This window comes from Typopeltis vanoorti, chromosome 3 (genome assembly GCF_054136105.1).
Source record: "Typopeltis vanoorti isolate ZY-2024b chromosome 3, IOZ_Tvanoo_1.0, whole genome shotgun sequence".
NCBI classification, from domain to species: domain Eukaryota; kingdom Metazoa; phylum Arthropoda; class Arachnida; order Uropygi; family Thelyphonidae; genus Typopeltis; species Typopeltis vanoorti.
Window position 1 is genome coordinate 134,610,643 of NC_143551.1, and position 12,573 is coordinate 134,623,215.

The following is a 12,573-nucleotide window of genomic DNA, read 5'->3' on the forward strand; positions in this document are numbered from 1 at the left end:
TGATTTAATATTTGAGCAATACAAAATATACATTTGTAACTTAATGAACAAACATGTGTGCTGTTGTTGTTGCGTTTTCCAATAAAGTTTAAAAACATGTGACAGGCAGTCGAAACTTTTTTTTTTTTTTCAAAACTTAACACATAATATTCCATTAGGGGAATGAAAAAAAAATGGGGAAACTGATATCCTGTATTTAATTATTTTAGAAAATTGTCTAATGCTAACTATTGACATTGTTTGAGATATATGTAAACATTTCGTTCACATGTTCGAAAAACCCATAAACTACTAATCTATAATAGAATTTTGGTGACATAAGAACACAAAAAGACCTTGCAAAACAGCAAAAGGGAGGAAATTGAGGCATGAAAAGACACGTTGTACGCTTACCTCAACATATCATATAGTGTAAAGTTTTAAATGAACTAATGTTCCCACACTCAGAACGAGGACTGAAAACGAATGACTGGATATGAGTCACTCAGTTATCTACAAACAAGACTAATGAAATTAATAGTGTGGAAAAATAATCCACACACAAACAGTTTATTTATTTTACTCAGTTATTCTGGTTATAATATGTAGTTAACTGAATTTTAAAAGTAAAATAGAAAAACAACCAATCATTTGAAAAAAAAAATCCGCATTGAGAGCTGGGAAATTACCGATCGCTGGCGGATATATTAGTCAGGAAAAGACACTTTGACCTTACACTCACCGCCGTGGGAATAAAAACATAGTATGATCCTAATGCGAAGGAATTAACGGACTACCAAACGGACAGAAAATCTAAGGGAACAAAAGTCAAATAGCTTTTCAGGCTATTTACAGAAATTTCGTTCTTTCAAGCTTGTGTGTTGTGTTGTGTTGTGTTGTGCTGTGGTGTGGATATATGCTTTACTTCAACTAATTTTGGAATATCATCTATTCGCATTAAGAAGAGTCATTCTGGAAAGACTGTAAGTAAATTTAAATTATCATTAGAATTTCTAGACTACATACAAAAGTTCTCGGTGAGCAAAGAAACTCCAAAAGTGTGTGAAAAAAAACAAAACATAGCCATGAGTGAAGGAAAAACGAAATGCCCCAGTAACCTAAAAGAGTCAATTGCACTTCAGATCTTGTGTTTTGTGCTGTGAATATATGTTTAAAATCAACAATTTGGAATATTCAGAAAACCTCGATATTTCCAAGATGTCTCATTCTGGAAAGAAATGTAAGTAATATCTGTGAAATAATGTGTAAACTTAAAAGAACAAACAGTGTCGTTGATGTGTTATGCATATTTAAGTAAGATCACTTTTGAAATCACAGTGAATTCATACACGATTTGTTTATTTATTGAACTTTAAGATCTTAATTTTAGACAAATCAAAATATTCGGATGAATAATGAATAAAATGTCTGAGCTATGGAAAAAAAGTGTGTGTTTGAGGGACACCAGCATATAATTAAATTATTCAGAAAAGCCTAAACGCTGCCACCATATCGACTCTACTATACTCTAAGAAATCCCATAGTCTTTAGAATATGAATATAGAATAAAATATGTATGAGCTATGGAAAAAAATGTGTGTTTGAGGGACACCAGCATATAATTAAATTATTCAGAAAAGCCTAATCACTGCTGCCATCACCACTCTACTCTAAGAATTCCCACCTTTAACAGGAAAGAAATACCCCAAACTGTATTGGAAAATTAGTACAGCCATCTGTAGACAACCAAAGACAAAACATGATGACAATGACGGATGTGTGTTACCCTGAGAAAATTCCAAGATATCTTATCTCAAAAACATCGTCCACAATTCCATAGGCAAACCAAAACATCATGTGATATCACAGAGAGACATACGTTCCCCAGAAATTTCCAAACACATAACGTCACGATTCTTATCTCTAAATATCACCCTCAATACTATACGCGAACCCAACACACCATGTGATGTCCCTGACAGAAGGGGCCCCCCCAGCGAAATTCCAAAATTTAACTTATCTATCCATCACCCATAATGCCATACGCAAACCATTTACTTATCTACAACTCATAACAATACGCATCCAAGACACTGATGTCGCTTCCCCCCACATTCACCCTACCCCTATTTTGTTCATAGTATCCCACCAATCACGCCACGAATCCTTATCCACTAATATCTTCCTTAACGTCACTTATTTACAACTAACAATATATCACTTATTTACAACTAACAAATGACGTCACTTATCTTCATCTGATAATAACAGACATTCACGTCGCGATTCCTTATCTTATCTTGATCTGGTCAGAAGTGCCCCACCAATCACAACATAAATCCTTATCTCTACCATCACCCATAATTCCATACGCGAACCAAAACACAAGAACTGAATCTATTGATACATATGCCCCAGGGAAATTCCAAACATTCCAAACCCATGACGTCACACACACAATGACGCCATCAAATGAACAACCAATCACGTCACGATTCCTTATCTTATCTCGATCTCGTCATAAGTGACTACACTACTACTTGCCTGATTTTTAACGTTTTCTTTAAAAAATTTCCAACAACGCTAGGGGAAGCTTTTCCTCTGGATCCTCCGGTTTAAATTAATGAACGAAATAAAGTTAATACATCAAATCAGTGCATCATTTAATTTATCAGAATCAAATGGGTGCAATAAATAAATATAATGATCTGATGTATTCATTAATTTAAAAAGAAATAAAAAAAAAGAATAAGATAGTGGTGAATGTTTATATTGAAAACACAGAGTTGAACACACTTGCTAGTAAAGGCTAAAAAACAAGGAAAACCTTGCAGACCGTGTATAGATAATATACGAACCCGCATATGCGAATGTAATTTTTACGATGGTCATAAGGAAGTTTCGAAGAGGATTTTGAAATGATCTTGGAAGTCGTATTTATAGTTTGGAACCATCCGTGAACTTCTGCTAAGGAAAGTAGTCTGTCGACAGAAGTTATGAAGATAAATGGCAGACTTTTATTTCGCCGACAAAACAAATGTCTTCTGGAGTTCCAAGACTGCTTTTTTTGCTGTCTCCGATGTAATGTCAGTTATTTAGCAGCGATGTCATTTATTGCTATAGTCAACCAGATATTATTAGCAACAACCGACGTTATAGATGTTCAGTCATATTCTCCAGCGGACATTCCGTGATGTTCCTCCGCACAATCTTTCTCTCACCGAAATCGCTTCCGCTATAAGTTTATGCCCAAAAGAGAAAATGATAAACTAGATGGTCTTCTGAACGACATACGGCCCTTTCTCTATCAGCTACCGAACGTATTTGACCTCTAGTATCTGCACTGCACAAGACTTTTGCCATTACCATTCACATGTAGCGATCTTTGCGCACTCTCGTGCTGCTTTATATTGGAAACGCATTAGTTCCAGTAGCCGTGAACCATATATGTGCATTAATTTCTTTCCTTCTGTTTACTTTTTATTATTTTAGTCTTCTTTAATACACTACGGTACGTTGTTTCTGGTTCCTCTTGCGTTTCCTCCCCTCCACCAAAGAAAATGAGCATTACAACGAAGCGAATTTACTTCAATCACGAACTCGTAATCTCCTATAAATGACATTGGGTCTTGCCGGATCATTTCAGGCAGCGAACATTCACAATTTAAAGAAGGCTTTTTGGAGGGATTATAATGGCGTATGTTGGAGAACTGACTGACGAAAAGTGTGCTAACAATAACAGCAAAATAGATTTACTGGTCATCTATCCATGATATTATGGAGTTTTAAAAAAAAAAAAAAATCTATTTTGAAATTTTCTACTAGCGCTATTTTATATTTTTTATTCAGCAGCAAAGCGTCATTTTAAGAGGGTACAATGAATTCAAATAGCCCCCCCCCTTCCCTACCACGTTGGTTTAACCTTAACATTAATATTTTGAAAGTACATATAAAAACACCTCCGTAGCGCAATTGGAAGAACGACAGTACGTTGCGCCCTTCGATTGGAAAAGGCCTAAGTTCGATTCTCCTTATGACGGGAGGAATCTTTGTGGACTTTTTCAATCGAAAGTGAGTTAGCCGATCTCATACGAAGGTAGCAGGGTTTTTTCTTCCGGAAACTCGGGTTTTTCATCCCGCATACAGACAATTTGGCCCTTCAGAACACACGCAATTTACGACATAAAATACTAGCGGTGGTTGTGGGCAATAGATGGCGTTGATGTAGGTGATTGGTAGTATAGGTTCCTGTGTAGCAGTGGAGACGAAGAGTTGTACAGTTGGTTTCCTCCCGCGATGAGTCTTCGGACTCCTTGGAGGTGTTACGAATAATACTAATTTATTAAACAATGATTCTTATGGAAGTGAAGATACTGTTTCATGAACGGTGCCGAAAATTTTTTTTTCTTGTATAATAATACTCTTTTAATGATGATTAGAATATATTTAGTTTAATGTATTATTATATATCGTATTTTTTCAGTAGTTATATTAATAACTAGCGTTTCGGCTTGCATATCGCTAAAATATTTGCGTTTATTTCTTTCGTTTTATTTTGCAATCTAAAGCAACATTTGTGGTCAGACTTCAGTGGAACGTTTGGATAAAGAAGAGGGTGGCTATGTTCACTCAGACTACAGATGACTTGCCTATTTTGTTCTTGACGGCAAAACATCGTTGATACATTGCGTCACATTCGTCTTACTCACCCACTACCTGGATCACTTCTTCCCTTTCTTCATGAATCTGGCTGCTTCGCAACACAATTGAAAAGGACTTAATAAAAGTCCCGCATGTTCTAGACAGGAATATCAGAACTCTAGTTTTTCCAACCACTTCGTCGTTTTTCAAAGCGCGTTATAGAAATACTTGAAAAATGGCATCATATAAAAGTCTGCCCTCCACCAGGTCCGACTTTGACTTAATGTACTGAATTTTTTTTTTTAAATGACTCTTTTTGACCTTTAGAAAATCAGGTGTAGCGAACGTATTCTGCGTTCCCTCTCCCACCCCCTCACGACTTTAGATTAGACTGGAAGAAAGCCCAGCACAAAACAAAATGTACTCGCATCTATTCTTGCAGACATCGCGTTCAGGTTTCGTAAACATACCACCAAACAAACACTCTTCGGGTGGGTGTTTGTTTGGCGGCACGTGTGATTATAGTGCTCGACTGCATCAAGATTGGAGCAGTAGACAAGAAAAGATAAAATGGGACCCACATTGCTCTAGTAAAGGCGATAGAAAGATGAGATAGTTGTTGAGAAAACTGAGTTCGTACGAGAACACTCGGCATATTGCAACTGAATAAAAATAAAACAACGGAGTCATTCGGGGGAGAGAGAGAGAGAGAGAAAGAGAGAAAAGATAGTTGGTCAGAACTAGTGTATCGGAAACACTGATCTAAATCAAGGATATCCGGACTTAGAGTTAATTCAGAAATGGTTCCACAGACCACTTCAGAATATACTACACTATTTAATGGACATTAACTAATAAGATTTGGCACGAATTAAACAATCCCATGACCCTATTTGCGATCTGACGTAAATAATGCACTTATAAAATTAACAATCACCACCTTTTAATTCGTATTTTTCCACCAACAAACACTGTTTGCAGTACTTTACATTGTCCCCCTGCTATCATTGTTCAGTTCACGTAAATGGGACATGCCTGTAATTAATTAGTGAAAATTTACCGGAAATTACCGGCTTACCACGTAATCAGATTTGTTAACATCATTTACAAACTGATAGGTGATTAATAGTATTTAGGGACATCAATTAATCTTATTGCCAGCACAATAAATAAATAAAAATAAAAACGAATAACCTGATGAGCATCTTGCTTGTCTGTCGTCATCTTCCTACTGCATACCACTGCCAAACTTTCTTGATTTTGATGAAGTTCGCTTTAGTTAACTCATTAGCTAAAAGGTTACATTTGATCATTTCTAAAGTAATGTAATCTGCAACAATACTTCTAGAAACCAGCGTCACCTAGCGGCCTGAGTAAATTTACAACTACAATAGTTTCGACTTATTTAAATTCGTTACAACAATGCCGTGAAAGCGTTTGGGATTTAAATTAAGCTTGATTAGAAAGAAAGGCTCAGATTTCGGCCTGTCTTGCTGTCGTATGCAAATGAAGGAACAGAATATTTACGAAGAGACGCAACGTCTAAGATTCGCGCATTGTTTCCCAAACTCCTCTTCAGCAACTTTATCTTCGCCATTGATTTTCATTCCTCCCCCCGTCTTCTTTGACTCCCCCCCCCTTCAAATAAGTATTTCCAGAAGTGGTGAAAGCAATTACTTTCCGCTTGGAACTGTAAAATTAGCTCTTTTGTAACAGATATTTGATATAGCAAACCTTCGTTTAATAAACCCTGTTATAGCAATTATACAAGATAACGAAGCTCTCTTAATGAATCCCTTTACTATAATTAGCCTCACTGTGCTTTCCCTATTAAAGAAGGCATATTCCGTAACTGAATTTTGATAATTAAATCCTTTACCTCCTTTGTGGACTCGTCTACGAGAATTCCTTGTCATTTATGTTAAAGTTACCTTTACAGGTGCCTAAACAAGCAGCATGGATTTTAATGAACAGTTTCTCGTCTTTGACAGCGGTACTCGCTCAAATTCGGGCGGTATGTTTTATCTATTTTGTAGTACTCTAACTAGTTCTTGTTAGTTTATTTTTTTTTATTATTATTTTTTTGTCATTTCTCCCTTACCCACAATTGCAAAGCAACTCTATGGAATAATTTCACGTATCTTATTTTCAAAATGAAATCGATGACTTGGCATCGTGCCAACAAAAAGACACCACCTGATCGAGCCCACTTATTCAGTTGTATAGTGAGAAATGATGGATTTTTGAATATATATTTTTTCTTTTATAAATTTTTCTCTGCCATCCGTTATTCACATGTAAGAATACGCATGCCTCTCCCTTCCAGGTTCAAAATGGGGGGGAAAAATGTCAATATTCGGTGCTTTTATGGAAGCGCACGTCCATTTTTTTTTTTTTAATAATTTTATTTTCAAGTGATTCTAGATTTGATTTTAACATTTCAAACTTCAAAACATCCATATCCACCCTCTCCACATAGTTATAATTAAATGATTTCGTAGCAGGATGGACGATCCTAATTGCAAACCACAAGCAACTTTTTTTTTTTTGTGTGTGGTGGTGGATTTTGTTAATTTAAACTCTTCAGATCATTTATCCTTAAAATTCATATGTTCGGTAAACGAACATATGATTTAATGTAAATGAACATTATTTACATTTCATTATTTACATTTCTCACGCATGCGTACAATAATTACACCCTCAACAAGGTGACTTTTATAACTGAAAATAATAGCCCAAAAATGCCGAATAATTTCATTATAGGATGGCATGATCATTTAGTTCTAGTTTAATTTACTACAAAAAAAAAAAAGAGAGATTGGGAAGAAGGGATGACGAAAATTAATATAAATGAGTGTATCATTTAATCAAACGTACAATAAATAATTTAATCTACAATTAATGAAAATGAACCATATTTTAAGTTCCATCAAATGGAATAAAAATGATAAACAAAGAATGTCCATTTAAAAAAATCCAAAATTGGTATTTAAAATTCACACGGCACATGTTTTCTTTCCTCTGTGAATATAGACTATATTAAAAATCATTACTTAATGTATTAGGTATTAGGTCTAGCTACTCACTGATGAAGCCTCAAAAAAGGCTGAAACCGGTCTGGGTAGTGACCTCCCTCCATAATGTAATAACAGCATACATTTCCTAGGAAATGTGTTTTTACATTATGGAAAATACCTAAAAATAGCGATCTGAACTTCACCACCTTTGCAACGAGTTGCCCGGTATTGTACTACGTACTAGGATCACTTGCATTGGCTAACGCTAGTGTCGCCGATACTTTATAGTTTACTATATTCGGCAAGAAACTCTCTGATTCCAATTTTTGAGTTTCTTATTCGGTTTTAAAACTATGTGGGATTTAATATCCCCTTAATTTAAGTAATTACTTAATGATTTTTAAAAATAAGTTATTAGGTACCAGTATACACTCTTCAGATGTAATTCTTTTTAGTTTAGATTTTTATATTTTTATGCTCCATCTTTTAACCTTTCTTCATTCTTATGAGTAATAGATGTAGATATCTTCCAAGAAAGCAGTTCCGCTTTGTTTTCTTGCTGTTTTCAACTCTGTTTTCTGTCCTCCATTTTGGATCGTTTCTTACCTTTGTGACAGTTTAACCGTCTTCCTTCAATCTTCCCATATCTACTAGAATACTTAGGTACACTTCACCCAAGACTATCAACGACGCATACTTTTACAAGTAAAACTGGCAATGTCAAGTTACTGTCAAAGCACTTGTTCTGTGACCCCGCCTCCGCTAAGGTTAAGCTGCCGTGTAAGATAGCGGACGTGGGCAAATCACTGCTATGTAGATGGTACAGATAACAAAGGTTCTCTTTCTTCCTTATTGCTGAGTTTAAAAAAAAAAGAAAAAAAAAACTGGAATATCTAGCCCTACTAAACAAACCGGTTTAGAATCAAAGCAAAAGAAAATGAATTCAACTGAGCAGTATACTGTTATTGTGGTAGCTTGCCATGTTTTCAGAAGACAGCTGCATAATGTTTATGTTTCCTAAGCTTCTCAGAGCTAGAAGAGAAAACGGCATCCAGAATGATCAAAGGAACTGAATGAAATTAGCAAAACGCTGTATTTTTTCAATTGTTTTCTTTTTTCATCCCGTTACTCAAGTCATATATGTGCGCATGGAAAAGGCAGAATGCTTTCACGTGTTTTTATATAAAATAAACTTCGAGATAAAACATTATACAACCTCCCTTCTAAGCGTTTTATGTAAAAGTCAGGCATTATATAAAAGAACAAATTATTACCTGGATTTTAGTTCATTCGTAGTGTTCTAAAATCCAGGTAATATTTGCATACAGCTGCCAACCTGTATGCAATAGGCTTTGTGACGTGAATATTTATTTTCTTTTCGACCATTTATTAAAAACAACATAAATTCAAGTTATTTTTTTATGACGCCCACGAAGAAAGGTCTGTAATCTTATAGTACATTAATATAGTGGTTTTTTGTATACTTTTTTATTATTTTATTATTTTTTTTTGTATTTTTATTTGTTTAGTATACCCGTTTTAGTTCATTAGTGTATTAGTTCACCCGTAACCCTTCTCTAGGGACCAAACATGGAACTTTTTCTAAAGAGACTCAGGCCTCCAATAAGCGGGGCGGTGGTCTCATCCAAAGAAAATCGTAAACATTCTTGCCCACGACGGGATTCGAACACTCGCATATAATTTTAAGTTCATTTGATTTTCTAAATAGGCTTAGCTTCCAGCTGGGGTGTGGAAGGCGCTAGGTTCACAATATTTGTCAGAATGCATCGTCCCATCTTATAATACATATAGTGTTTTACAATTATGCAATTGCAGATAATAATATGCAATTATGCACATTATCTGCATTCCCAGAAAGCAATATCTGAATCTAGTATGTCATAGGGGAAATTATTTGATAAATAAAATATTAAATGTATTTATAAATCCAGTTTGTATTCAAATAGTTATGTTTCTTGATATATATATATATATATATATTAAATGTTCTCTTTGAAATGTTTACTGTAGAGGATGTCTCCTGTTAAAGTTACAACACTTTCCCTCAGCAGTGAAGAAAGTTTATCACCAGTGCGAGGATTTCTAGTAGAAAGAAACGAAGCGAGGAATGATTCAATGTGCGAAAGTGAAAAATCTGCTTTCTCTCCCCCCCCCCCCGGTTTCTAAGAAGATATGGTCGTCTCTCCTTGCTACGTTGCTTATTATACATTTTAAAAGGCTTAATCTCAGCACCGAAATGTAGTTAATCAGTGTAACAAAAACGCACATTCCTATGGTTTTAGTTCAGTTATTGTGATTATGTTTCATTAACACACACAGTTACATAAAATGATTTCACCAGTTTAAAAAATCCTATAAATTCTACTTAGTTAATTCAAAGGTCTGTCTGCTCTTCAGTGCCTCATTAACACCTGTTTTGGAATGCCAAAGCGACAGCCTCCGGTCACCACTCCCATCTTGCCTACGAACTGAATAGTACTGCTTTCAATAGTAGTCCGTCTGTAGACTCACATAGCAAGCCATTTTATTCTTTGCTATCTTTTACCTACTGTGAATACAGATCCGTGGGCATGTCTAAGTGTTGTAACATTTTCCGGAGATATCCTATATATATATATATATATTGCAGACATAATATATAGATGTGTTGCATGTTTTTATTATTTCTTAAATATCTTTTCTGAACAATGCGTAATCTTTACTGTCATTTTTCTTGAATTATCTTTGTGTATATGTATATATATATATATTTTTAAGCATTTGCCTCTCGTGACTATATTGTTATTTGTTACAATACCACAAGATATTATCCGTGTTTATTATTGTTTTTGTCTCAAAACGCCCTAGCGGTTTTCATGACAAAGTTCGCATGCGAAATATTTTATTTCGTCCAATTTAAAAACTTGGTTGCATGTTAAATATGTTTCGGGTTCTGAATAAGTTGAACATTGTTTTCCCAGCTTATATTTTCTGTTTTGCGCCAGCAAGAAGAAACAACTCAGCTGCTTTATTAAAGAAAAAAAAAAAAAAAAAATCACGCAATGCATGCACTTAAATTATTTTATGTTTTCGCTTCTTTTTTTATTTTGTGTTGCATGGAAATTTTTTGTTTATTTCAGTGCCGATACCCACTTTCTCCTTGAAGCCTCCGCCACTAGGTAACCTATTTTTTTGTCCCTTTTTCTACTACGCTATATCTTATTGTAATTCGTAGCGTCTGCAGGAAAGTTGTATTACATTTGTTTGGGGGTGCACATTTTCGATTTACTGTTCAGAATTTTTATCTTACTTTCAGGAAACATCCCTTAAAACAGTTTAATCGAATTTTAGATAAAAAAAAAAAGTCAAAACTTTTTTTATTTTTTTATTATTTTTTTTTTAAATTCATATTTTCATCCTGTTGGAACTTAGCTTTTATTATTTTCATGAATAAATAAAAAAGATTGTTTTCGGTTATATTACAGTGCATATTATAATATTTCATTGTTTAATGATTACAATATGTTTATACCAAAAGCCAAACCGATCCTAAACAGCCCATTTATAGCATAATGATACTTTTATAGCATTTATATTTTGTAGCATTTACAACGTCGACCATCGTCAGCTAGCCAACGGGTGTAGAGGGCGTATGGGCTTACCCCAGAATAGTTGGGATAAACTCTGGAAACCAGGATACTTAACTCGAAAATGGTAAACTTGCCTGTTTAGCTAAATTGGGATGCAAGTTTAATTTTAATTTATGGTGTAAAGAGAATAAATGAAGAGGGACAATATACAAAGAGAAAATGATAACAGCACAAAACTAGAAGAGAGTTTTAGTGATACTTTTATAGCATTTATATTTTGGAAACATTGATAATGCAAAATGATTCTCAAGTATAAAAATGCATTCAGTTTTGTCCATCTGCAACAAGCTATGTCCACCACAGCCTTTGTAAGCCTCTGAAATGCTCTGTAAGCAGCTGCCACCTCCTTGGAATGCAATCTTCCCACCCCTGAAATGAAATCAGAATAATATTTTGTATTTTTACTTAAACAGCAATCTAGCAAAGAAAATCCTGTGTGTATGCTTTTGAAATATAATACAAATTAAAATTTGGAGTAAACTATATTAATTAAAAAATATCAAAAATCCTAATGAGTATTTCTCAATGGTCTTTCTTTGCCCCAATGTTTTAGTTGCTGAGATGAGAGAAATCTTTGTGAACTTCTTCAGTTGAAGAGTAGATAGCAATTTTTTCCTGCTTTTTAATTTTCCTTAAAAAAGAAAGCCAGAGGGAAAATTATTTTTTATGGTTTATAATGAAGTTTATAAAGCTGAAATTTATAAAGTTTGTGGTAAATCCCACTTTCTGTGATATACGAGTATGTTCATTCTGTTTATTAGTATTATAAATTATGATACTAAAAGCAGTTCCACAATGATAAATTTAACGAGAATGTGCACCCTTCACATAATATAAAAATAGTTCAAAATTTGTTAAAAGAATTGCAGAAAGTTAGCTAATATTTATATTTTAGTAATATGTAATATTTAATTTGAATTATATAAATTCAAGACTGTAAAATATCCATATTAATGAATAGGACATTTAAAAATGTATAACTAAATTTGATTTTCATAATTAATAATATTTAATGGTTAAAAGTTGAGAAATTTATAAGGTTAAAATTTAAAACTCTGTAACCTACATAGGTTTATCTAAATTTGGCAAAATTTGCTTACTTTTGTTTTTTTCCATAATACACATTTGTAGATATTGAGATTTTTGAAATAATTAGATATGTTCACTACTTTATTATCTTGCACAGACAAGTTATACAAAGTAATTAATATTAATTTATATAAATAGTAGCATTTAGTCATGATTAGTTCTCATAAAAGGAATGACTGTTGGTATAGAAGAAA

At 33.9% G+C, this 12,573-nt stretch overlaps 1 protein-coding gene across 7 annotated transcripts in view; it reads left to right on the forward strand.

Annotated features, from left to right (window-relative positions):
• LOC150108580 (latrophilin Cirl-like) overlaps positions 1–12,573 on the forward strand; it is a 780,008-nt gene that overhangs the window by 671,857 nt on the left and 95,578 nt on the right. For 5 of the 7 annotated variants that reach the window (XM_090416024.1, XM_090416025.1, XM_090416023.1 and 2 more), the window contains one exon: positions 10,781–10,819. The exons of 1 other annotated variant lie outside the window; for it this stretch is intronic. In XM_090416024.1, coding sequence (XP_090272150.1) covers positions 10,781–10,819 — 39 coding nt within the window. Of the gene's footprint in view, positions 1–10,780; positions 10,820–11,549; positions 11,619–12,573 lie in introns of those variants that run through there. One more of the 7 variants, XM_090416029.1, reaches the window with a different exon arrangement.